Source organism: Rhipicephalus microplus, chromosome 4 (genome assembly GCF_043290135.1).
Source record: "Rhipicephalus microplus isolate Deutch F79 chromosome 4, USDA_Rmic, whole genome shotgun sequence".
Taxonomy (NCBI): Eukaryota; Metazoa; Arthropoda; class Arachnida; order Ixodida; family Ixodidae; genus Rhipicephalus; species Rhipicephalus microplus.
In genome coordinates this window covers 215285409-215309125 of record NC_134703.1, presented here as the reverse complement: position 1 = coordinate 215309125, position 23717 = coordinate 215285409, and the positions used below count along the sequence as shown (strand labels likewise).

General features: G+C 48.1%; 1 protein-coding gene across 9 annotated transcripts in view; it reads right to left on the bottom strand.

Moving 5' to 3' along the window:
• The window catches only part of LOC119172975 (cell adhesion molecule Dscam1-like), a 2235730-nt gene that overhangs the window by 1344508 nt on the left and 867505 nt on the right, over positions 1-23717 (bottom strand). For all 9 annotated transcript variants that reach the window (XM_075891768.1, XM_075891770.1, XM_075891774.1 and 6 more), the window contains one exon: positions 17428-17559. In XM_075891768.1, the coding sequence (XP_075747883.1) occupies positions 17428-17559 (132 nt within the window). The remainder of the gene's footprint in view (positions 1-17427; positions 17560-23717) is intronic.

Genomic DNA, 23717 nt, shown 5'->3' with positions numbered 1-23717 from the left:
CGTCGTCAGGCCACCTTCGGTAAGTGAGCTTTCGCCATCAGGGCTTTGCCTGGTTGGCGTTGTGTTCGGAAAGCTCCGTCGCGGCGTCGTCGTCATCGGAGGATCTTCGGTAGTTCGTCGCACAGCAACCGCACCTCCACCGGTTGCTGCCCTTAGTTTCCCGGGTACGGGCTAGGAGACCGGCCCCGCGTTGGGCCAGAGTACTGTCGGTGGTGCGGTGACGTGCGGCGGCTGGGCGACGGCGAACGCGAAGGGCTTCGTGGTGTCCCCCGAGTTCCTGTCAGGTAGTCGGCGATGTCACGTGGTCGTTCTCCTGGCTGTGGGCGCGGTGCATTGACGGCGAAGCCACGCAATCCCATCTGTCGGTACTGGCAACGGCGGTATGTGTGTCCGGCCTCGCCGCAGTGGTAGCAGAGCGGGCGATGGTCAGGGGTGCGCCAGACGTCAGTCTTCCTCGGTGCACTGCGCTGGGCCGCTGGCGAACGGTATGACGTCGGTGGGGGTGGTGGCGGCGGTGGCGTCTGTCGACGGAAGTGCGATGGGGCGGCGTTTTGGCGTAGACGGGGAGTAGCGTTGTGGGGCAGTGCAGCGGCGTAGCTCATAGCTTCCGGCTCGGGCAGCGGTGCGTGGGGAATTTGAAGCGATTGCCGAACTTCTTCTCGCACAATGTCGGCGATCGAATCCACTTGAGGCTGCGCCGAAGGCAACGGCTTGCGCAGCTCTTCCCGCACGATCGCTCGGATCGTTTCACGCAGGTCTCCGGAGTTACTGGCTTGAGCAGCAGCGCAGTCTGCAGTCAGGCGACGATTATACTGTCTGGTGCGCATGTCCAGGGTCTTTTCAATAGTGGTCGCTTCGGCTACAAATTCTTGGACGGTTTTCGGTGGGTTTCTCATCAGCCCCGCGAAGAGCTCCTGTTTGACCCCTCGCATGAGGAAACGAACTTTTTTCTCCTCAGGCATGTCTGGGTCAGTGTGACGGAATAGTCGGGTCATTTCTTCTGTGAAAATGGCGACATTTTCATTTGGTAGCTGAACCCGGGTCTCTAATAAAGCAGCGGCCCTCTCTTTTCGAGCGACGCTCGCGAACGTTTGCAGGAATGCGCCACAGAAAACATCCCACGTTCGGAGCGTGGACTCCCGATTTTCGAGCCAGGTCCTTGCGGTGTCTTCTAAATAGAAGAACACACGACGCAGCTTTTCGTCATGGTCCCAGTGGTTGAGGGCGGCCACACGGTCGTATGTCTCTAGCCAGGACTCCGGGTCTTCGAACGATGACCCATGGAAAATTGGTGGTTCCCTGGGTTGATGCATGACCATCGTGGGCTGGGACGCTGCGGTTGTCATTGTCGCTGCAGTCGCGGTCATGGCCTTGGTCTTCCGCGGCTTGTCGTGTAGAAGCCCGTACTCCGGTGGTAGCCCTTGCTGTCGGCGGCTTGTTCGCTGCTCCTGGTTGGCGTCGGTGTCTTCTCCGCGACGTGGGCTGGGTTCACGGCTTGACGGGGGCGTCCGGTACATGAACGAAGCAGCACCTCCACCAAATGTCACGGGGTCGTGACGTGGCCGAAGACAGGAGACTTCTTGTTGGAATTTAACTGTTTATTTGGGCGAACCTGTGCCCGGTAAACAGAAAGTCCAATTACAGCAGCAGTCTCGCACAGATAGCAGTCTCAGACTGATAGCGGCGAACGGAGCGTCGGCCTTCGATCAACAACTGACAAGCGGCGAAGCGCGTCGGCATTTATACTCTTGCCGTCGAATGTTCTAGCGCTATCGCTGGCGGCGGCGTGCGTTCCAGAACAATCTGTACCATTCGCACATTGGGCGTGATCTTATCGAAATGATCTACTACAGTCCGGAACCCTCTAGAAAACTGCAGGCGCGGTTTGCGCTGAGAATCGTGTGGTGTTTTGGGACGATAACAAAAACTTGGGAAATGGAACGTGGCAATATGATTATGAGAGACGCCGTAGTGGAGGGCTCCGGAAATTTAGACCACCTGGGGTTCTTTAACGTGCACCCAAATCTGAGCACACGGGCCTACGACATTTCCGCCTCCATCGGAAATGCAGCCGCCGCAGCCGGGATTCGAACCCGCGCCCTGCGGGTCCGCAGCCTTCTTTTACTTATGCGCTTAGTGGTTCACCTCATGAAAACGTCGTCCCTCTGAACCACTAAGGCTTCTTGAAACTCGCAATTACTGTCTGACATTTTCTTTATTCAGCAACTACATCACACGCGCTAAATCAACATCCACCAGACATCATCAAGAGCTGCACATTTTTTTTCATTTAATCGCCGAACAAATGCGTATGAATGGAGTTTTTGTCCGCACTATTGATACATGGATTACCCAGCCATAGTAAATCTTTACCGCATCAAGAATTTGAAAATTAGGCTACAAATTGATGATCTATTTCCTTTGCACGTTTTGTTTAACACCGACATATCCAAGGAAGCTCAGAAATGTTGCTACAGCTCAACTCATCGTGCTGTGAATTTATGCTCGGGAGACGATGTTCTTTAAAATCTGGTGCGCTTTTTTCAGCACAGGCAAAAAATGTGAAGGTTCACTTTACTGGAACTTTCATGGTAATTATGTAGGCATGTCCAGCTAATTACCGGGTGTAAGCTCACAATATTCGGAATTTATTCTTAGGGGCGCAGTTCCTAATGGCGACAGCCGTTCGTCCCGTTATTGTTTTTAAACACCAGCGGCACATAGTTTATAATCACCGGTTGAACATACCCGAAAGAACGGGCATTTGCCGCAGGGGATCGACTTTTAGGGGCGAAGCTCTTTAAGACGAGGGTCGCGCGTCGTCGATGTATGAGTAGGTAACCACATCTTGTTTGGTTGTTTGTATGTCGAAACTTCTTAAGCCGTTGGTTGTGCGTCCTTGAAGTATGTAGTAGGTAGCCACCTCTCGTTTAGTCCTTGGAATGTCCGCTAGATGAAAGTATGTGTATATATTCAATATATGATGAAAAGCTCCCAGATTGCGGTACTTTGAGTGTTCACTAGAAAGTCGGCCATACAGACAGACAGACGGACAGACGCACGGATGGACATATCGACCCACGAATGGACGGACGCACGCTTCGCCTCACTCCTTCTCATTCAGTCCGTGGATATGCTGTATTTTTTTCTAAACACTGTTGCTGTGGCACAGAGATAGTGTATTTTTTGTAAAGCCCTTTACCGGACACATTTTTGCATATTGGCGCCCAGACAGGCAGCCGCTACCAGCCCGAGAGAGATGTGTTAGCAGAGTGCGTGCGTCTTCTTCGCCGCCACCATTATCATTTGTACTACTTATTCATGTGTACCTACCGTCATACCTACTAGACATTACATTATCTATTGAGGCAGGAAAGATGACGCTTCCCAAAAAATTGACAGGCAGCCAACAATACCTTTATTACAACAGTCACCATCAACGATACCGCAGACATAAAGTTTCGTCGGAGAAACGAGACGTATAAGAAGAAACTGTATCAACGACGGTCAATACGTCCACCACTCAAGTAACGTAAAAGAAACATTAGCTCAAAAAAATCGCCCACAAGACACCCTAAACAAGATCTGCAATGAAGCTTCTAAACTATATAGGAAAGAAACAGTAGCTGAAAAGCCCCCGTAGCACAACCCAACCAGCCACCAACATTTGTAATCAATTACTCAAATGCACTCCCAAACGTGAGTAATGACGCTCGTAAGTATTATTCAATACTAGCAAGCAACGAGCGCCTTAGAAAAGCGTTTCCTGACGTACCAAATGTCTTGTACGGCCGCAATAAAATTTTAAGGATAATTTAGCGCATTCAGACGTAAACCCTCAATCCACCACCCAAACAAAGCCTTGCTCCCATCCAAGATGCCACACTTTCAAACGCCTTCAAGATGGCATGATTGTTAAAAGCACCGCTAGTGATTATGCGCATCATATAAAATCTAGTTTTACCTGCACTAGTGAAATTGTTACCCACCCGATCGAATGTTCATATTGCTGTGTAGCTATCCGATGACGAAGAAGAAGGCTAGTCTGTCCACTGTACTTGCTGTCATAAAATCTATATTGCCAGTTCAAGAATACCATCATATTTCTTTTGCTTGAAATATTAAATGATGCCCCTCTCGGAAATTCGAAGTGTGCAACTCAAAATTTCGATGCCGGATTTCGACTCTCAATTTCTAATTATACAGGTCTGGCACACTCTCGATGAGTCTGTGTGGCGTAAAGTAGCACGTGAACTTATTACCAGCTGGTAGCTGACCAGTTTTATACATGTCTGGTCAGGCGCATCTCCCCTTCGCTTTTACTGGCAAGAGCCAAAAAACATCAATCAGCATTTCTTACTTGCTCACGCTTCACAAGCCACAGGAAGAAACAATCGGAAAGTATAGCCAAAAAGTTAAACATCCTTATTTCTGGCATTATCGTTTTCCTTGGGATTTTTTTTCTGGGCCACAGCAACAGCAGTGCCTGCGCAGCAGTTTGTCAATTTCCCAGAGACAAAAGAAGGCTTACTTGAGGAATTTTTCTTTTCTTTAGGTATTGAAATTTTAGTTTCTTAGAATTACCATTTAGGTATTCATTTCATATATTAGGTATTTTTTTACTTCATTCGTAAGAAATGTTAATAATATCCACTTTTATATTCCCCAGATGACTGAATATATATATTGTATGGTCGCCCATTTGATGTCGTCACCGACCATCATGCACCATGCTGGCTGTCATCATTGAAGGATCCCTCAGGCCGCCTCGCCCGTTGGGCTCTTCGCTTAAAAGACTACGACATCCGCGTGCTCTACCGCAACAGACGCCAGCATGCTGACGCCGACGCCCTCTCGCGCTCCCCTCTGCCTGAAGCTGACGTGCTCTGCTCAGTATCCTTGGTTGCTGTTTCTGCCATTGATGTTGACATCATTGCTACCGAACAGCGAAAGGATAATTGGATCGCCCAACTGATCGACTTGCTCTGATCCATCCGCAACGTCATGCACGTGTGCCTTGCGTCATCGAGCTCACCATTTCGCCATTCGTGACGGCCTCCCACACCGACGCAATTACGACGCCGATGGCCGGCAGTGGCTACTCGTGATACCCCGCAGTCTGCGGTCGGAGATATGAGAATCCTTCCATTCTGATCCACAGTGCGCGCACTCTGGGGTATTCAAAACCTACCATCGCATTAGACAACGCTACTTCTGGCGCGGGATGTACCGCTACATTCAGCAGTTTGTTCGCTCCTGTCTCGCTTGCCAACGCCGCAAACCGTCCGCACACATGTCGCCAGCCGGTCTGCAACCGTTACCTTGCCCTGACCGTCCATTTGGGCGCATAAGTATTGATTTGTATGCACCACCACCAATTTGTTATCGCGTTTATTAGCCGGCACACAGCGAGTCTACACAATGGCCACAGTAACGGCCAAGCACGGACTCTCCGCGCGAGCGGCGTTGTTTTTTGGCAGACCCACAATAAAGCACTTGAGAGCTGGACCCATTTCAGTGTTCGGCGGCTTCTCTACAATATATATATATATATATATATATATATATATATATATTCATTCATAAAAATTTGAAATGCATTTTTATCATCACAATAATCACCGGTTTTGTGGCCTATCCCCCGTGGCAGGTGCTAGCCAAAACATAGGAACAAGTAAGTAAGCAAATGGTGTCCTGCATCTTCGTCATGCTATACACATCAGCGTAAATAGAGGTTTCAAATAGCCACACACGTCACGTCACTTTTGCCTAAAATCTTTGTGGTGGAAATGCTGAGTACTTCCCTGTATTAGCAACTAAGTTTCGCAATGACCATATCATGGTCGCTTTAACCACGTCACTGGTTTAACAGCCATAGCTTTCACCACGTGCCACTTCCGTGACTTCTAGCTACGTTGCTTCACGTCGTGCTGGTAATCCTAGTGTATTTAGTAGCCAGGATGGCTGTGACATGGACAAATTAGTTGACCTTAATGAATGGATTAGTGTCATTTCATGCTTGCCAACGTGATGTTTAACTTCGATGGCCCACTGGTCTAGATTCAGACGCACAAAGCTGGGATTTAAACTTTGGGCTCCTTCAAAGAGAAGATACGTGACCTTGATGCCGCCAGACTGACGAGCACATGTGTGAGTCTGAAAAGGCATCCTATGTGTTGTAAGGCATATTCAGACAATGCCTTCAATCTTCTGATTTATAACAATATTGCCACCATCAACGCCATCATCGAAAAGAGCACCGCCGGTTTGAAGAAGCCAAGAGCCACTGTATTACTCAGTGATTCAACCAGCTGCCCAACATGACCGCAACGTCATTGTGTGAAGCCGCCCGCCAGGCGCCCACGTATGACAATGTCACGCGCATTCTTCGTTGGGAAATCAAAGCTGCTGGTCTAGCTCATATTCAGACACCCGTTTTCTCAACGCAAGCCTCTGACCAACAACAGCCGTCAGTGGCGTTCATTCAAGCTGTGTTGAAGCAAGGATTTGCAAACATCGGCCTTTTATTAGTATGTTCTTTGACTCGTCCTGAAGTCCAGCCTTACTTCTCAGGACACGCTACCGTTCTTCTCCTACAATGCCCTTGCGAAACCCTTCGGAATGGCGCACACCCGATTACCAGCCAACCTCATTGTCTGCAACCAGCCTGGGCACATTTCCCGCTATTGCCGCAGCCGTTGGTCAAACCTACGCCGTCAGACCTTCCCTACTTACACGCAACCTACGACCCTTCGACGTTCAGCCACTGCACCCTCCAATTTCGACTCATCGTCATCTTACAAGCCTCTCCCCACTAACGCGTCTTCGTCCGGCTGCCACTACAGTCACTCCCCATCGCCGCAACGCTGCCAATCCCGCCCTCCAGAGTCTCGACGCTTTTTCTAGCTAAGCTACTCTGAATGATCATAAAAGAAAAACAGGATAATTCAGGTTGTAGAGGTGACGCTGCAATGCTAATGACGCGTGGAAACCCTCTACTGCCACTCCCCACACACAATAGCCTGATTGAAATACAAGTCGCGCGTGTTTTTGCACTACCCTCATTGACAGAGGCGCGCACCTATCTGATACGAGCGCTCCTCTACGCCGCCGCTCGCAGGCCGTCTACGACGCAGACAATAAGTGTTGCCGATCTCTGTACAGCAGAAGTCCTCGGAATGCGCACTGCTTGTGTCAGCGTTGCCGGTCATCACAGTGTGTTTTTTTTTTGTTCTCCAGCTTGTTGCCCAGGTGGCGTCATACTTGGCGTTCTTTTCGTTTCGGCACACTCGGCCTTAATCGACTATTCATCTGGTACACTCAGCCTCGACCTTTCACTTCTCGTAGATGACTCTGGAAAGCAAACCAGCCGCTTGAGCCCAACCACTTTTGTTCACCAGCCCCCTCGAGCAGTCACGCAGCTCTGTTTTTTGTCGGCTCCTCCCGTTCCTGATAGCGACTACGTCATAATGCCTATTATTTAACTTTGTTGCGCAGTGTTTCTGTGCCACACATCATCGCTACCACATCGAATAACTGCGTGTTTCTACCGCTCCTTAAAACTTCAAACCCCGATTGTTGCCCTACCAGATGTCTATAGCCCAACTAAGTGCCTGAAGAGATGAGAACGTCTGCGTTGTTTCTGTATCAGCCCATCATCAAGACGTGGTCTCACAGTTGCCCACTTCCAATGACGCCCTTTTTCGAAACATGATTGGAACAGACCTTCCATCCTGCCAGGCCGAAACTTTCTTCCAGGTTTTGGCCTCATACAGTGATCTTTTTGACATCTATGATGATCCAGTGGGCCACGCTAAGAGTGTACTCACCGGATCGAAGGGGTACTGACCCAAATATCTTGGCCTCGCGTTTTTCTGCTGCAATGCGTTGCTGGGGGTTGGTTAGTCATGACACGACACATTGGTTGCTGCAACACGCGACAGATAAATTTGCAGGGCCATAATTAGTGACCAGTTTCGGTTTCGCTTCACGAGAGCTCTAAAAGCCAGATGCAACTATCGCCGCTAAGGGTGTGCAGCTCTGGAACCCGGCAGCACCCACACAGGGCTGTACGTGTTTGATGCTTGGGTGTGTGTGTGAGAGAATGTGTTGTGTGTTTGCACTCAACTCAAATTTTTTAAATACTTTCGAATAGGAAGCGGGACTGCAGTGTCATCAAACACAAAACTGAGCTTGCACCACGGCCACATACAAACAACTGCGGAAACAAACGTGGTGAAAAAATGGCGGCTATGACGTCAGCATAACTTGTTTTATTGACTGCAGCATGATGACGGAAGGCAAATAGGGGTTCCTCAAATGGTCCCTTTCGAAGATGGCAGTGACACGATGGAGTCAAGGGCTCACGCAAGCTTCAAATATAATTTACATTTTTTTCAAGCTGAATTCGCTCTTGATTTTTTGCAGATGATATACAAATATTCGCGGGATTGTACCCCGGAGGCTATCTTCGCCACGAAATTTTGTGTCAGTACCCTTTTGCACTGGTGACTCTGCCCCCATTCGCCTTAGCGCACGTGCGAGCGAGCAGTGATTCAAAAAGAATTGGTCAAAATGCTTACAAAAAAACATAATCGCGCAAATACCTAGCCTTTGGGCATCCCCCATGGTATTAGCAGAGTCTTTCAATACATTTACTGGTCATGAAGCTTCGCCGTAACTCTATGGGAGAGCTATATAGCCTAAAATGTTGGATATCCGCTGTTAAACATTGAAACCATTAAAGTACCACGACGCCTTAAGAACCGCCAGAGTCGTTGAAAAGCTGTGGATTTTCGACAAATTTTCACTATGTGTTCTAGGAAAAAAATTACAGCATATCTACGGACTGAATGATGATGTGTGGGGCGGAGCTTCCGTCCGTCCTACCACTAGTCGATCTGTCTGACCATGCGTCTGTCCGCCTGTCTGTCTCTATGTTCGTCCGTCTAGGGAACAACACAAGTGCAACCATCTCTCATATTTTCATCATACATTGATCGTATAAAAGTACCGCCATCTAAGAGCGGACATCCCTACAACTAAGCGAGAGGTCGCTACCTACTACATACATCGGGGACGCACGACCCACGGCTTAAGAAGCTGCGCCCCAAAAAGTCTATTCCCTGTTGCACTTACCCGCTCTCTCGAGCATGTGCCACTGGAGGTTACTAACGATAACGTGACGAACGATTGACACCATGTAACGAGCTTCGCGCCTCAAAGAAGCCTGCTTTTACAGCAGTAGCAACTCCTACAGTGGAATACGCATGTCCCCAAATTCCTATCTTCAAGGGCTTATTCAACGCTGAATTTCACCGTACTACAGCTCCTTCAAGTTTTCTCAAAAGTCGCATCACTCTGAAGATGTATTCAACCTTCACGGCGACGTTTATCAACGCTTCACAGATCCGACAGATGCTATAAAACTCCACCATCGCGACCACTCTGAAGCCCCGCTGTAGGCGAAGGCATCCGTAGCGGTTTCTCTTGTTCCTATATCAAACTTTAGCCGAAGCTTTATGACCAGTAATTGCATGGATGGACTCTGGTACTAAAGAACAAAGACGGCTCATGAAGTTTCTGCATTGAATATCGGCACATCTATAAAAAACTGAGAAAGACATGTACTTACTACCACGCATTGACGGTGCCCTCGACTGTCTCATTAGCGCCACCTTCTTTCATCTCTCGGCCTCCGATTTGGCTACTAGAAAATTGCTGTAGATGACGTGGATAGAGAGACGCCCGCCTTCATTACTCCTGGCAGATTTATTATTTCAAGGTCATGCCCTTTGTTTTTTGCAGCACTCCAGTGACCTTCGAAAGAATGTTAGACACGCTGTTTCAAAATTATAGATGGTGAACATCTTTTTGTTACTTGGACAACGTGATCAATTTCTTTTCATTTTCATTCACTTCATTTATTTTCTCTCAATGCACAAGGCGTTACAGAGAGGAGTGGTGGAAAAACAAGTAACCATCTGTACAAACAAATGGAGCATGTTTAAAAAGGGTATGCGTTTATGGTACTCTTGAAGTTGGCCGGGTCAGTGATGGATGCGATGGAGGCGGGAAGGTGATTCCAGTCCGTGCTTGTTTTGGGCACGAACGAATTAAAGTGGAGGTTTGTACGGCTGCTTGTAATTCCAACTTTGAAGTGGTGATCGCTGCGGGATGAAATGTTGGATGGCGGCAAAAAAGCGAGTTACTCAGTGAGTGCATGGTATGGTACAACTTGTGGAAGAGGCACAAGCGCGAGATTTTGCGGCGAAATGATAGGCTAGGTAGAATTAGGGTTGACTTAATATGGGTTACGCTTGCTGTACGGGAATATTTCGACAAAATGAAACGAGCGGCGCGATTTTGAATTGCTTCGATGCTACTGATATGGATGTTTACGCGGGGATCCCATACAGATGATGAATATTCTAACTTTGGTCGGACTAATGTTTTATAGAGCAGAAGTTTCAGTTGCATCGGGGCAAGGGTGAAGTTACAGCGTAAATAACCAAGTGTGCGGTTAGCATTGTTTTTAATAAGGTGAATGTGGGACTGCCAGGAAAGGTTGTCAGAAATTGTAACGCCAACGTGCTTGTAAGAGCTAACTTTAGTAAGGGGAGAATTATTAAGTACGTAGTTAGTAGAAATATTACATGTTCGACGTGAAACTCTCATTACCTTGCACTTAGTAACATTAAGGTTCATTAGCCAAGTATCGCACCAAGATGAAACATTGTCTAAGTCACACTAAAGGGCAAGGTGGTCAGAAGGGGTTTTAATTTCGCGATAAATAACACAATCATTGGCGAAAAAATAATAGAAAAAGAGATGTTATGTGGCAAAACGTTAATGTAAATCAGGAAGAGTAGTGGGTCAAGAACGGATACTTGGGGGACGCCAGAGATTACGGGTGAGAGGGGGGAGTTGGATTCATTCGCAGTTACAAATTGGGAGCGGTCTATTAGAAAGCATTCAATCCATTTTAATATGTTAGCATCAAGAATAAGTTTGCTTAGTTTTAGCAGTAGCAGTTTATGGCATACAGTGTCAAAAGCTTTAGCAAAGTCGAGAAAAATACAGTCAACAAGGGAAGAAGCGTCAATTGCAAGAAAAAGGTCATTAGTAAAGCAGAAAAGTTGGGTCTCACATGAGTACTCTTTCCGGAATCCATGCTGGTGATCACTAAGGAACGAGTTGTTTTCTAAAAAAGTGATTATGTGGGAGTAGATGACGTGTTTGATGAGCTTACATGGTATACTTGTTCACACAAGTACACCATGTACCTACGTTATACCTACGTTCACAACACACCATTCTATCTATATTCCGACAGCCTTGCCTTTAGCTCAATTCCTCGAAGTACCACTTCGTTCTTTTTTAGAACGCCCTGTTGGGCCACTTTGTGGACATCACCGGTGTACGACAAGACCCGGCAAAAGTAGGCGCTGTAACGACATTCCCAGTCCCACGCTCTGTACATGATGCTCGCAGATTCATGGGCCTGTGCTCCTACTTTCAGCGAATCGTGAAAAACTTTACGGCAGTCACACAGCAACTTACCGACCTTCTCAAACAAGAAGTCCAATTTTGTTGGGGTCCTCTTCGAGCTGACGCCTTCTCTCAGCTAATAATCGCTCTGACGACACCACCTATACTTGCACATTATTACACTGATGCTCCTAAAGAAACGTACGCAGACGCGAGTGGTCACAGCATTGGTGCAGTTCTGGAGCAAACTCAGCAGCGCAACGATTGCCTAATCGCTCATGCAAGTCGTCTCCTTTCGCAGTGTAAACGCAATTAATCAATAACAGAGTGGGAATGTCTTGCCCTTGTCTGAGCGGTTTCAAAATTCTGTCCTAACTTTTAGGGCCGCTTTTTCCGTGTCATCACAGATACACACGTGCTGTGTTGGCTGTCTTCACTGAAGGACCCCACTGGACGACTTGGTGTTTCCATGTTATGTCAACAAGAGTAATCCTACTTTTGGCTGTCTTCCCTGAAGGGCCCCACTGGATGACTTGGCGTTTTGGTGTTATGTCAACAGGAGTAATCCTACTCAGTTTATTACAAACATGAACATCTCTATCGATCTGCACGAAAATTTCTTATTCCGCTTCTCTGTTGATCAACCCCAAGGATAGGCCACTGAGCCTAGCCTCAGCGTCATGTCTATGTCTTAGTTTTTTTCAGACTGGTGACAAACAACGTCGTGATGCATCCTTACGCTCAGTCTTTCACAATCTCGAATCTGCTCCTAACGACGCGCCACTTCGCAAGAATGAGCTCGTGAGTCGCACGCTGTACCGTCGCAGCGTTCAGACAGATGGCCCTAAGCTCTTTCTCGTAGTGCCAAAACAACTGCGTTCTACGGGTCTGCATGAGCTCCACGACGAACCAAGTGCTGGCCATCTGGGTTTACCTCGCACGTAAGACCCCTGTTGGGTGGCCTTTGAGGTATATTAAATAAATAAATAAATAAATAAAAGACCATGTTCATCGCTGCCTCTTCTTGCGCGGCTTGTTTGCTCCGTCCGCTGTTACGTGTCCTTGTGCGAGAAATGCCAACGTAGGCAGCGGCCTACTGCGCCGCCGGCTGCACTTCTACCAATCTCTTCCAACTGAACCTTACTGACGAGTTGTACATCTTCTCGGTCTTTATCCTGAGTCAAACTTTGGCAACAAGTGGGTCGCCATTGATGTAGACTATGCGATCAGGGATTCCATCATTCCCGCACTCCCCACGAGCACCGCTACTCACGTGAAGGACTTTCTATTGCACGATGTCATCCTACACCTTGGGGCATAACGGTGGCTGAGCCGCCGAGTTGAGAAAAGGGTGAGTGTGCCGACGAGCAAACCCTTTCCACGGGCCAGGCAAGCATTGCTTCGCGAAGTGGGCAAGAGGGTGAGCGAAAGGGAAGCGAACCCATGACGCCAATATGAGCGGAGGCGTTGGCTGCAGTCCTGAGTGGGAACAATACCAGGCTCCCCTTTGGGACAATGGGAATCGCTTTCAGCAGGACAGAGTTACTGAAGGCCCAGCAAGATGATCCGTTTTGTCGCGAGTTCAGCGATGGTCTCAGGGAGACGGAGCGCCGAGACGCTGCTGGTAGTGTGGCGGGCGCAGGGGGACGGGAACCGGCGTATGTCGCTAGGTCCCTCGCGGATAAATACTTGCTGGACCATGATGGACTCCTGCTGAAATACATAGGCACCGATGAGGAGTCAGTGGACCCGTTTAAGGTGGTTGTGCCCAAATGTCTGAGGCGCACTGCTGCGAGCCTCTCACGACGAGCCCATGGCCGGTCACCTGAGTGGCTCTAAAGATTTTGCGAAACTGAGCAAGGTTGTGACTTTGCTTGGTATGAAGCGTGACATTTTTTGCTATTGCCGTTCCTTCCACGTCTGTCAAGCGGCGAAATCAAGAGGGCAAGCCGCTCGGCTTGATGAAACTGATTGTCAGTGAGCTTCCGTGGCAAGTAGCCACCTGCGATCTAATGGGGCCGTTCCCCAGAAGTAAGCAGGGGTTCATACATCTGATGGTAGTCGTTGATCATTTTTCCAAATGAGTGGAGCTGTTTCCGCTGTGGAAAGTGGCAGTGCGAGCAGTGCTAGAGAGGCTACAGAAAGTGTTTTGTCGGTTCGGCTTTCCAAAAAGATTGATCACGGACAATGCGTCGTATTTCACCGCTCGGGTGTTTGGTTATACGTGCCGTTCCCTAGGAATAGATCACTGCACCACTTCGCCCTACCATTCCCAGTCCAGTTTGACGGAGCGAACCAATCCTACGCTCAAACCGATGTTGGCGGCCTTCGCCGAAAGTCAAAAGGACTGGGCAAACCATTTGAGTGAACTCGCGTTTGCAATCCGAACCTCCGAGAGTCGCTTTACTGGTTTCTCTCCCGCCTTCCTTACTTTCGGAAGGAAGTTGGCAAATCAGGTGACCAGTGCCATGCAATGCCAGCTCGGAAACAAGGAAGAACCGGCAGGCTATTCTGCTTACGATTCAACACTTCGGGACAGGGTCTGTCGAGCTCTCAGTAGAGCGAGGCAGAGTTTGGCATCGGTCAAGGCCGAGCAAAAGGCCCAGTACCACCGAAAACATCGCCATCTTTCATTTAAGGAAGCTGACCTCGTCCTGAAGCGCAACCACTTCTTAGCGACGCGAGCTCGGGTTTCTCAACTTCGCTCGCTTCAAAGTGGCTTTGTTCGTACCGAGTGGAAAAAGCTTGGACTCCACTCACGTACTTGCTGAAGACTCGCTTTCGGGAAAACTCTGCCGTGCCCACATCGCAGACCTGAAAGCCTTTGCGTCGAGGTCTGATGAGCCTGCGCCAGCGCCCAGTGGCTCTTCGCGCAAGCAACGGCGCACACCCGGCGTGGCGGGCCGCATTCGGCCACGCACCGTCATAATCTTAGGAAGTGGTCACCTAAGAGATTTCGCGCCGAACGGCGGGCTTCTTTCCGCAACGGAAGGCCCTCCTTTTTACTGTCCAGCCTCAGTAAGCTAACTTCTTTACAGCCAGTGCGTGCAAAGAAGTCTGTTCCGCCCAGTTACTGCTGCTGATTGTGCGTTTAGCGTTCATGTTTTCTTGATTTTTTTCGTTTTTTTTTTGGCCTGCGGAGGGGTAGCGACCGGTTACTCGCGAGAACAATCAAGGACGCTTTGGTGGTGCAGGTGTATGTGTCTGTGCGGTGTGTGGAGGGGGAAGAACTGGGTCGACGACCCCTGCGTAAACATAGGTGGTGCTGGTTAACCGGGTCAACGACCCCTACGTAAACATAGGTGGCGCTGGTTGTTGGTGAGGCGAGGTGGAGAAGCCGGAGACTGCCAGCGGTGCGCCATTCTCGTTCTGGTGCCGGTCGCCGTGGTCACATACCCTTCAGTAGCAGTTGCAGAGCGAGACTGAGGCTACCTGTTGCCCATTGCATGACGTATTTGTAGCATGAGCGACAACCGGCTGCCTTTTCAGACCGTATATAGGGTGAATTAAGGAGAGGAGGATGTAGGGATCTGAGGCGCGCCCACGACCATTTCGCGGGCATTCCGCCGCACGGCCACACTCTTTTGCTTTTTCTGCTCTGATAACTACGCGTGGCGATAGATGGCGCCACGTTCAGACGCAGCACGCGGTATGCGCGCGCCGAGGGAGTGCTCTCTCTTCTGTGGTCGGCGCCGGGTAAGCACGTGTTTTTCTTCGTCCGCGTCCTCTTTGAGAATCGCCGAACTGTAGCCAGGCTCGGGTGGCCGTTGACACCTCGGCAGGCGTGTTTATTTGAGTGCAGCTTCAGTAGCGTACGCTAAGCCCACAGCAGTGCCTAGTGCTTGAAGTGGTCATACCACACCGAGCCGCACTTGCCATAGGCCTACGCGTACGAGGTTTGCCATAACACTCGCGACCAGGCAAAGTGGCCATCGTGAGAGTGCGCAGCGTAGCCGCAAGAGACCTTTTCCCGACCGGCGTGTCAAAGCTCGCCATTGCCACCTGCGACGTGCTTGCGGTTTCCCCCTTATTGTGAACGTCCACGTGCGGGTGCCTTCGCACCCCGCGTCCCGGGAGCGGACGTTGTACTGCAGTTCGGGGTGCCGCCAAAGGCAATAAAGTGTTGTGCGTTTTGTATTTGAACACTCTCTGTTTTGCCGCGCCGCGCTAAACGTCTTATTAGTTGAGCGCGCGCGGAATAGTGCGCCACATGCGAGTAGGTGGTAGAGTCGCGGCCCTGTGGCTCGCTAAGCGTGAACCCGCGGTGATCATTCGCTGCAGTTAGTAGCGGGGTCACCATAAAATGGACAATGGAAAAATAGGCGCGCCTGTTAATGTAACAATAAACGAAAATCACGCAGACAAGGCAAAGAAATTACCGAAAGCAGTGGCACAGAATTTTATTGTAGCAGGAGACAGCTTCGATGATCTTAAGCTCTATACAAACATCAGTCAAACTTCCGGTTCGCAAGAGGCAGAAAATGTGCAGTGTCATACCTGATTTGCATGTTCAATGCATTCCAGCCAGTAGATATACTTTTTAAAGGGGCTCTTGACTCTGTTGGGCATTGTAAATACACAAACAAAACCACTCAGAGTTTAGCCTTCCATCTAGGAAATTCAAACCTGCAATTGTAAACTTCAGACAACTGGTTCGACAACTGGGACTCAGCGACACGTGTACATACTCACCTCCCCACTGCTTTCTTCTTTTCTTTTTATTCACAAAATACTTGCTCTTTCTTCACTCATAAAATTCTTCAGAGCCCTCCTTCCCCGCTCTCTCGCACCCGTGGACACAGTGTTACCACTCTCCTTCCTTTGTTAGGATGAAAGAGAGAGCACGAAGCGTAGACACACTCGCGCTAAAGAAAATAGTCTTGTTTTAGCTTTGAAGAATACAAGTCCGCTTGCGGAAACGCCAGCTCCCCCCAACCCCTGTTTAAGGATTCTCCATCGGCTCCTTCCAGTGACCTAATGATAATGCTGGGCGTAGAACTGATAAAACGATGGTGGTGACACGTTTAGCGTTCGTTTACCTGTCACTCTCTGTCATCTCGTCTTCTTATCAGCTCTGATTTTATCATCAATTATTTATAACCAAAGCCCAGCTCATTCTTCTTGTCCTCGCTGTGATTTCGCGATCTTAGTACGACATGTTGTGCTATAGGTCCCTACGAAATGCCACAGTGGAGCTTGTCTGTTTTTCTCGCTTTTGGAGCGTCTTTGTAAACTTTTGTAGCGTTAGCTACACTGGCCTCGCTGAGCCGATTTCGCATGGCACTGGTCTGCGCATGCGCAATGATACTTCGCCGCCGTTGTGCGCGCAATTCGATGCGCTGCGCAGACGATCAGTGGTGTCACGCACCGGAGCCAGCACCTCCCTCGCACTCGGCCGCGGCCGAGCGCGACTCGCCGCCGCCGGTGTGCGCTTTCCAGAGGAGTGCCGTCATAGCCTTGGTAGACATATGGACGCCGACGCGCACGCCTTCCTGTGCAGTCGTCATCTGACACTGCGCTGGAGCCGCTTGATAGTACCTCTGACTGGCGTTTGCCACTGTAATATAGCCATGGAGAAGGAGAGTGTAAATGGTGCTCAATGGTGCAGTAGAGCGGAGAAGCTCAACTCATCGAATCCAGAAGTAGTTGCCCGGCGAAATAAATATACATGTGCCACATAACATAATACCTATACCATGTGTGTGTCATTGGAACAACTGCAAGCATGATATCTGGAAAACTAAGAATAATCTGCTGAAGCTTCGCTAATGCTACGTATATCCTGGCAAGCTGAGCTAAGCCACTGCCATTTTTTTCTGCATTTTGTTTCTTTGAGCGTAGACAGTAAGGCTGATTGGGAAAATGTTATCAAGAAAAAGCGTTCAAGATATTTTCAGGCCTTCATAAGCACTGCGGTGCTTCCTCGAAGCGTCTTACCTGTGTCGGATGTGCACTCTACGTGGTATTTAGATGCGGCGTTGCTGGTTCCTACTGAAGGCGTCCAGCTGAGCTTGAATGAGCGGCTTTTTACGTCACTGGCCTTGAGAATAGTCGGTGGCTCTGGTGGTTCTAGTATCCACAGAAGGAATGAACGCCATGAGTGTAGGACAGATATCTTGTAGTAAAATGTCAACATTCTGCCCTAGTCACAAGAAACCTCAAATTTTTCAAATAATCAAGGTTTAAAATACACAAAAAACTATTTGTAAACCACTAATCTCTAATAGTTCAATTTGTGTTGTCTGTAGTCATATTCGTAGAATGGTACCACTGGCATGATTTAATAAAAGAAATTCTATAAAACACCACCTAACAGGAGAAGCACTGATAAGTGCACGAGTATTATTTTTTTAGAAAGTGAATACTTCACCTAATAATAATAACGGTTATATTACGTTAGCTCTTAAATTTCTAGTCAGCAATACATACTTTGCTGGCAAAGTTTTTGTTCGCCCAATCACACATGCAGCCTTACCTCTTCTACGATGATGTGAACAAAAGTGCCTTGTTTTAACAGGAACATACGACAAGATCTGCCTACGCAATGAACAACCCTAACAGCATCACACTTCTCAGCAATTCCACTGCGATATACAGCAAATTTTTTCTCATGAAGAAAAAAGCGGTATCACACTGCCAGACTTCATAAAGTTCAATCATTAAATTTTTCATTCATTTATTCATTCATCTATTATTTAATTAATACATTTATTCACTCATTCATCTCTCTGAAAAGCGAACGCGTTGCGTATTGCCCCAAATAGCTTCCAACTGATCCAGAAGTTTTTTCAAATGTTCGCCCGGATACACAGACGAATAATATGAAAAGCTGGGCTTGTTGGTAAGGCTGCAATTTTGGGTACAGCGTGAGACCAACGAAGGCTGAAAAAAGGACACCAACGAGCACTGACTCGAACCTGAAACTTTCACTTGAAGAGCAAATAACAAAAAATCAAAACTCAAGCTCGAACACACAGTCATCCAACTGACATATCTAATGCATTCAGTGAGTACTTTAGCAGTACTTGTGATTCCCTCTCAAATCTTTCATTACCAGCATTGCCACGTCCACCTCACTCTTTATACTTGTGACCTAGAAATTCTAACGAAGTTTTTCACGTTCTCTCTTCAGTCAGGTCTACAGCACTGGTCTCGACTCTTTTCATCTAATCGGCATTAAATTAGTTTTCAGTGAGGTATCTGTCCCGCCCAGGAACCGAGAAACGAGGGGGACTGCTGGCAAGCGGAAACCAAAATAACTTTTCCCTCTCTGTGAATCCCATATATACACTCGGTGGACGGCAGTGCCTCCTTGTGGCCACATGCTGCCAGGAACACTGGCAGTGCCCTCTACATCCCCTCCTTTTCAAACTTTATGGGGTAGGTCCTCACAAGTTTAAACGTCGGGGAAGCCTCACTATAGAACCAGTGCGAGTCCGCGCCACACTTTGCCGTGGCGTTACTTCTGGTTGCACGGGTTCTTGCGGAGCTTCAGGTTGCAAGTTTTTGGGAAGGGTTGGCGGAGAAGCTGCTAGTTGTGCTGAACTCATTTCTGTCAAATGGGGCACCAGGCGTCGGCGATTACGCTGCAGAACGCCTCTGCGTGTCTGAAAAAGGTATGACCGTGGACGCTGGGCCTGTGAAAGTAGTTTCCCACTGCAGCACATGTCGGTGACCCACACACAGTCGCCAGGTGTTAGAGTGGTCAGCTCATTTGAAGCCCAACGGCGATTGAAGGTATTTTGGTTGTTAACTACTAGATGGTTGTTAACTACTCAAAAATTTGTGCTCTTACAGTAACACACAAGAAAACTCCTCTTAAATATAAATACCATGTCCATAACCAAAGTATTGAATTTGTTATTGCCGTAAAATATTTGGGGTTGACCATTAATACGAAACTTAGCTGGAACGCTCACATCGACAACGTTTGCGCCAAGGCCTACAAGAAGCTATGCTTCTTAAGAAGGAAGCTGAGGTCCTTTGATTGGAAAGTTAAACTTGCAGCCTATAAAACCCTAGTTCGACCAGTGCTAGAATACGCATCCCTTGCGTGGGACCCATATTTAACGAAAAACATAGATAAAGTGGAAAGAATTCAGCGGTTAAGCGCACGGTTCATTTTTTCAGACTTTAGGCGCCTCTCCTCCGTTTCTGAAATGTTAAATAAATGTGAGCTGGAACCACTGGAATGTATGCGAAGAATTGCAAAGTTTGTCTTCTTTTATAAACTATACAACAATGAATAAGGTTTAAATAAAGAATTGTGCATTCTGCCACCTCCTCAGCGCTCAGCAAGGTTAAATCATTCAAAAACTTTAAGACCATATGCTCCTAAAAATAACATACTCAAGTACTCCTTTTTTGTAGGAACCATTGAAGACTGGAATTCACTGCCTTCCGACTGCGTGCGCGCTCAGACTTCTAGTTTTGACATCTGTGTTAGGAACCTTCCTTATCGGAAAAATTGCCATGGTGGATACTGGAAATTATGGTGGGCGTAGTGGAAATAATAGTGGGCATGGTGGAAATAATAGTGGGCATGGTGGAAATTATGATGGCTATGGTGGGACGTAGTGGAAAATATGGTGGTTATGCCGGGACATACTGGGTGGTATGGTGTACAGATGATGGGTAAAGTGGAAATGATGGTGGGAAGCAGAGGCTAGATAGTGGGCAATAATGGGACACTCTGCCCACCATTGCGATAATGCTGGAAAGCCCTAAGCATATGATGGGTGGTGCTTATTATGGTGGGCTACATGGTGTACCAAGCTGAGAAACTCTTCGCACCATTGCGATAATGCTGGGAAGCACTAAGCAGATGATGGGTGCTGCTTGTTATGGTGGGCCACATGGTGTACCAAGCTGAGAAGCTCTGCCCACTATCGCGATAATGCTGGGAAGCAGTAAGCAGATGATGGGTGGGCTTATAATGGCGGGCAATTTATATAGTGTACCAAGCTGGGATCTGTACACTACATGTTCTACCACCATGATTTCCACCAAAGGTTAGGACTACCGATCTAGCCCGTACAATTGTGTTATTCGTGCTTCCGGGTTTCAGAATACACGATTTCGACGATTAAGTATGACAATACAGCGCAGCCATGGCATCAATTATTCTAAATAAAGCATTTTTCATTGTGTATGGTGTCCGCTCAAGAAGCAACAAACATCAATGCGACGCGAATAAAGCACTCCCAGAGAACGTAATTAAGTGTCTTCTCACCGACAGCCACCGGTCGCACTCGCCGGCACTTCTCTAGCTTCTGTACGAGAACTCAGATGTGGTAATTCGTATGCTTGGTTAACCAATATGATATGAACCAATATGATGTTTCCGGCACACTGCATTCGTTTTGGCCAAGCCGTTATGTAGTTGTTGCTTTAGTGAAAGAGCTACAGCATTGCGCTGGCGCGACCGCCCTCTACATTGCGCGAAAAGTATCCCAATACTCAATCCGATAAATTAGGCGGGCATATCTATGGAATGAGCCTAGAAGTGTCATAAAGCGTGAGCAGATGTCGCCCTTTAGAATGAGCGCGAAACGGATATTAAACTTGGCAGACCCCGCCGGTAAACTGTTGCTGCTCCCCAGTCCACTTGGTTTTTTTTTCTTGAAGTTGTGAATTGTAAAAAAAATAGCACTAGTGCCATTAACATAGTGGCAATCGTTACAGGCCGCAGTTGATGTGTTTAATAAATGAGAAACTTTTAGTAGCAGGTGTAGATCTTGTCTATGTTGTGTACACGACAAACACAAGTTTAACCTTAAGTTTCTATGCCAACTAAGTATTAAACACACGATTAACGTCATGTTGGTGTGGCGCAGTGGTTAGCGTCTACGACTGGGAATCCACAGGTTGCACGTTCGATCCTCCGTCGCGCCTTGTTTTTTTTACGGGACGGGTGTTTTTTTATACTATTTTTATAGAATTCTTTTTTATTTTTTGTGACAGCTCGTCACGGTGATTCTGACGTCATTTCGCGCTCAAGTGTTGCCGGCACTGCAGCACCCACCATACCCACCATGCGCCATGGTGGGCGTTTCCCACCATTCACCCACTACATTAATCCACTATAATGGTGGGTGGTGGTTTACACCATGCCCACCATTTGTTTTTTTCCGATAGGGTTATGTAACCCTCTCCTGCTAGGATGGTGAAAAACTGTCTGCAGTATCCCTTAAATAAAATTTTGTTGCTGCGCAATGTAGCTTGTATTCTTTTCCCTGAAACTCGTATAACACGGTAATGACGGCACTAGTTGTTTCGGTAGTCGTGCGAGGCGTGTTTGCGATTTCCTTTCCATCAAGGCTTGGGCCGGAATAATGTCGTTTGAACCGGGTGTGTTACGGTATGACAGCAAAGCCAGGTAAGTGATAGGACTTTTGGAGAGCAAGTGTTTTTTAGTGCGCACCAAGCGCTCCGCCTCTCCGTCGCTCTGGGGATACCTTGGACTGCTGGTCTCATGACGGAAGCCATATGACTGTGCAAACTCTGCAAACTCATGTGACACGAACGGTGGTCCGTTGTCGTTCCGGAACACGTCTGGTACGCCAAAACGGGCGTTACAGCTCTTGATTTCTGAAATGAGAGCTGGTACCGTGGTGGACCTAACGGAGACTACTTCGGAAAACCTGGAACAATAATCAACAATCAAGACGTAATCACGTCCTTTCAATTGAAACAGATCGATGCCCAAGTGCTGCCATGGCCTGTTAGGTGTAACCATTGGCAACATCAGCTTGGATCGCTGAACTGTAGTCTTTGAAGATACCGAGAACGTGAAGAGTCTGTTCACCAGGGCCTTGTACTTCCCCTTCGATGGAATCTAGCACCCGCGGTCGACCTGCGAAAGACGGCGAGAGCATACACACTTCTGTGCCAGAATCTATCTTAAACTCGGCCGGGTGCCCGTTAACAAGTAATTTTGTGTACCTTGCTCGGCATGTATTCACGTTTTGAAGTTCGATATATCCGAGGAGGTCGTTTCTGTTCTTCATACAAACTTTGGCAAAATGCCCTACATTTCTTCAATAGTGGCACGCCAATTTTTGGGCCGGGCAGTGTTTGCGAAGGTGTCGCTGACGCCCACAATAGCGACATAATAGCGCAGCTGAGTGTTCAGACTGATGGCGAGAACGGGACGAAAGGGTGGGTGTATCATTTCGACGAGCCGAATCGATGTTCAGCGTTTCAGGAAGGGCGTTATCCGCAGTCAATCTTTGGCGCGATAACCGCTCTTTCTCTGCATCCTAGTGAATGCGAGCTTGGCACAGTGCTTCTTTGGCGGTAATTTTCGTGCAGCGGCATAATTGATCAGACAGTCTCTCGTCACGATGCCAACGACAAATCTGTCACGAACAAGACAGTCCCCGACACTCGAGCTCTTGTAGCTGCAGTGAGCGCTCTACCAGGTTACGTAACGTCGTGAAAAATATACTCGCCTGGCTGCTGAATGCGGCGTTGAAAAGGACGACTTTCGTATATCTCATTCAATGGCTGCCCGAAATGCGAATCTAATTTTCCTTTGACAGATGTGAAAGGAAGAGTCTCCGATGCTGATACCCCAAAGGATGAAAGAATGGATCTGGCTTGCGGTCCCATACAGCAAAGAAGGGTCCGTACCTGGGCCTCGTCGCGGGCATTGTGCAGGTTGGCCACGAAGGCGTAATCTTGGAACGTTGCAATCCACGTTGGCCATTCTACAAGGTTACAAAAAGAAGTTTGCTGACGGACGCAAGTCAGATATGCCCGCCTGAACGTTGTTCACTTTGGCTTCGGCGGGGGTCGATACCGCGTCGTTAGGCATGTCAGATTAACGGCATTATCTCACCTTTGCCACCATATTCAAGCCGGGAGCCGAGAAACGAGGCGGACTGCTGGCAAGCAGAAACCAAAAGTACTTGTTTCCCTCTCCCTAAGACACATATATGCGCTCCGTGGACAGCAGTGCCTTCTTGTGGCCACATGCTGCAAGGAACACTGGAAGTGCCCTCTACAGTATCTCCTATCATTGCAATTGTTGTTAACAAGATGTTCAAAGCACGCGTATTCCCCGTCTCCCTAAATGTTGGTAGCATAAAACTTGTCCACAAAAAAGGTAACTGTAACCGTATCCGCAACTACAGACCTATTTGTATTCTGCCGTTTCTTAGCAAAGTAATCGTGTGTCTTATGCATACACGGTTGGTATCTTATCTAACAAAGTTTAATCTGTT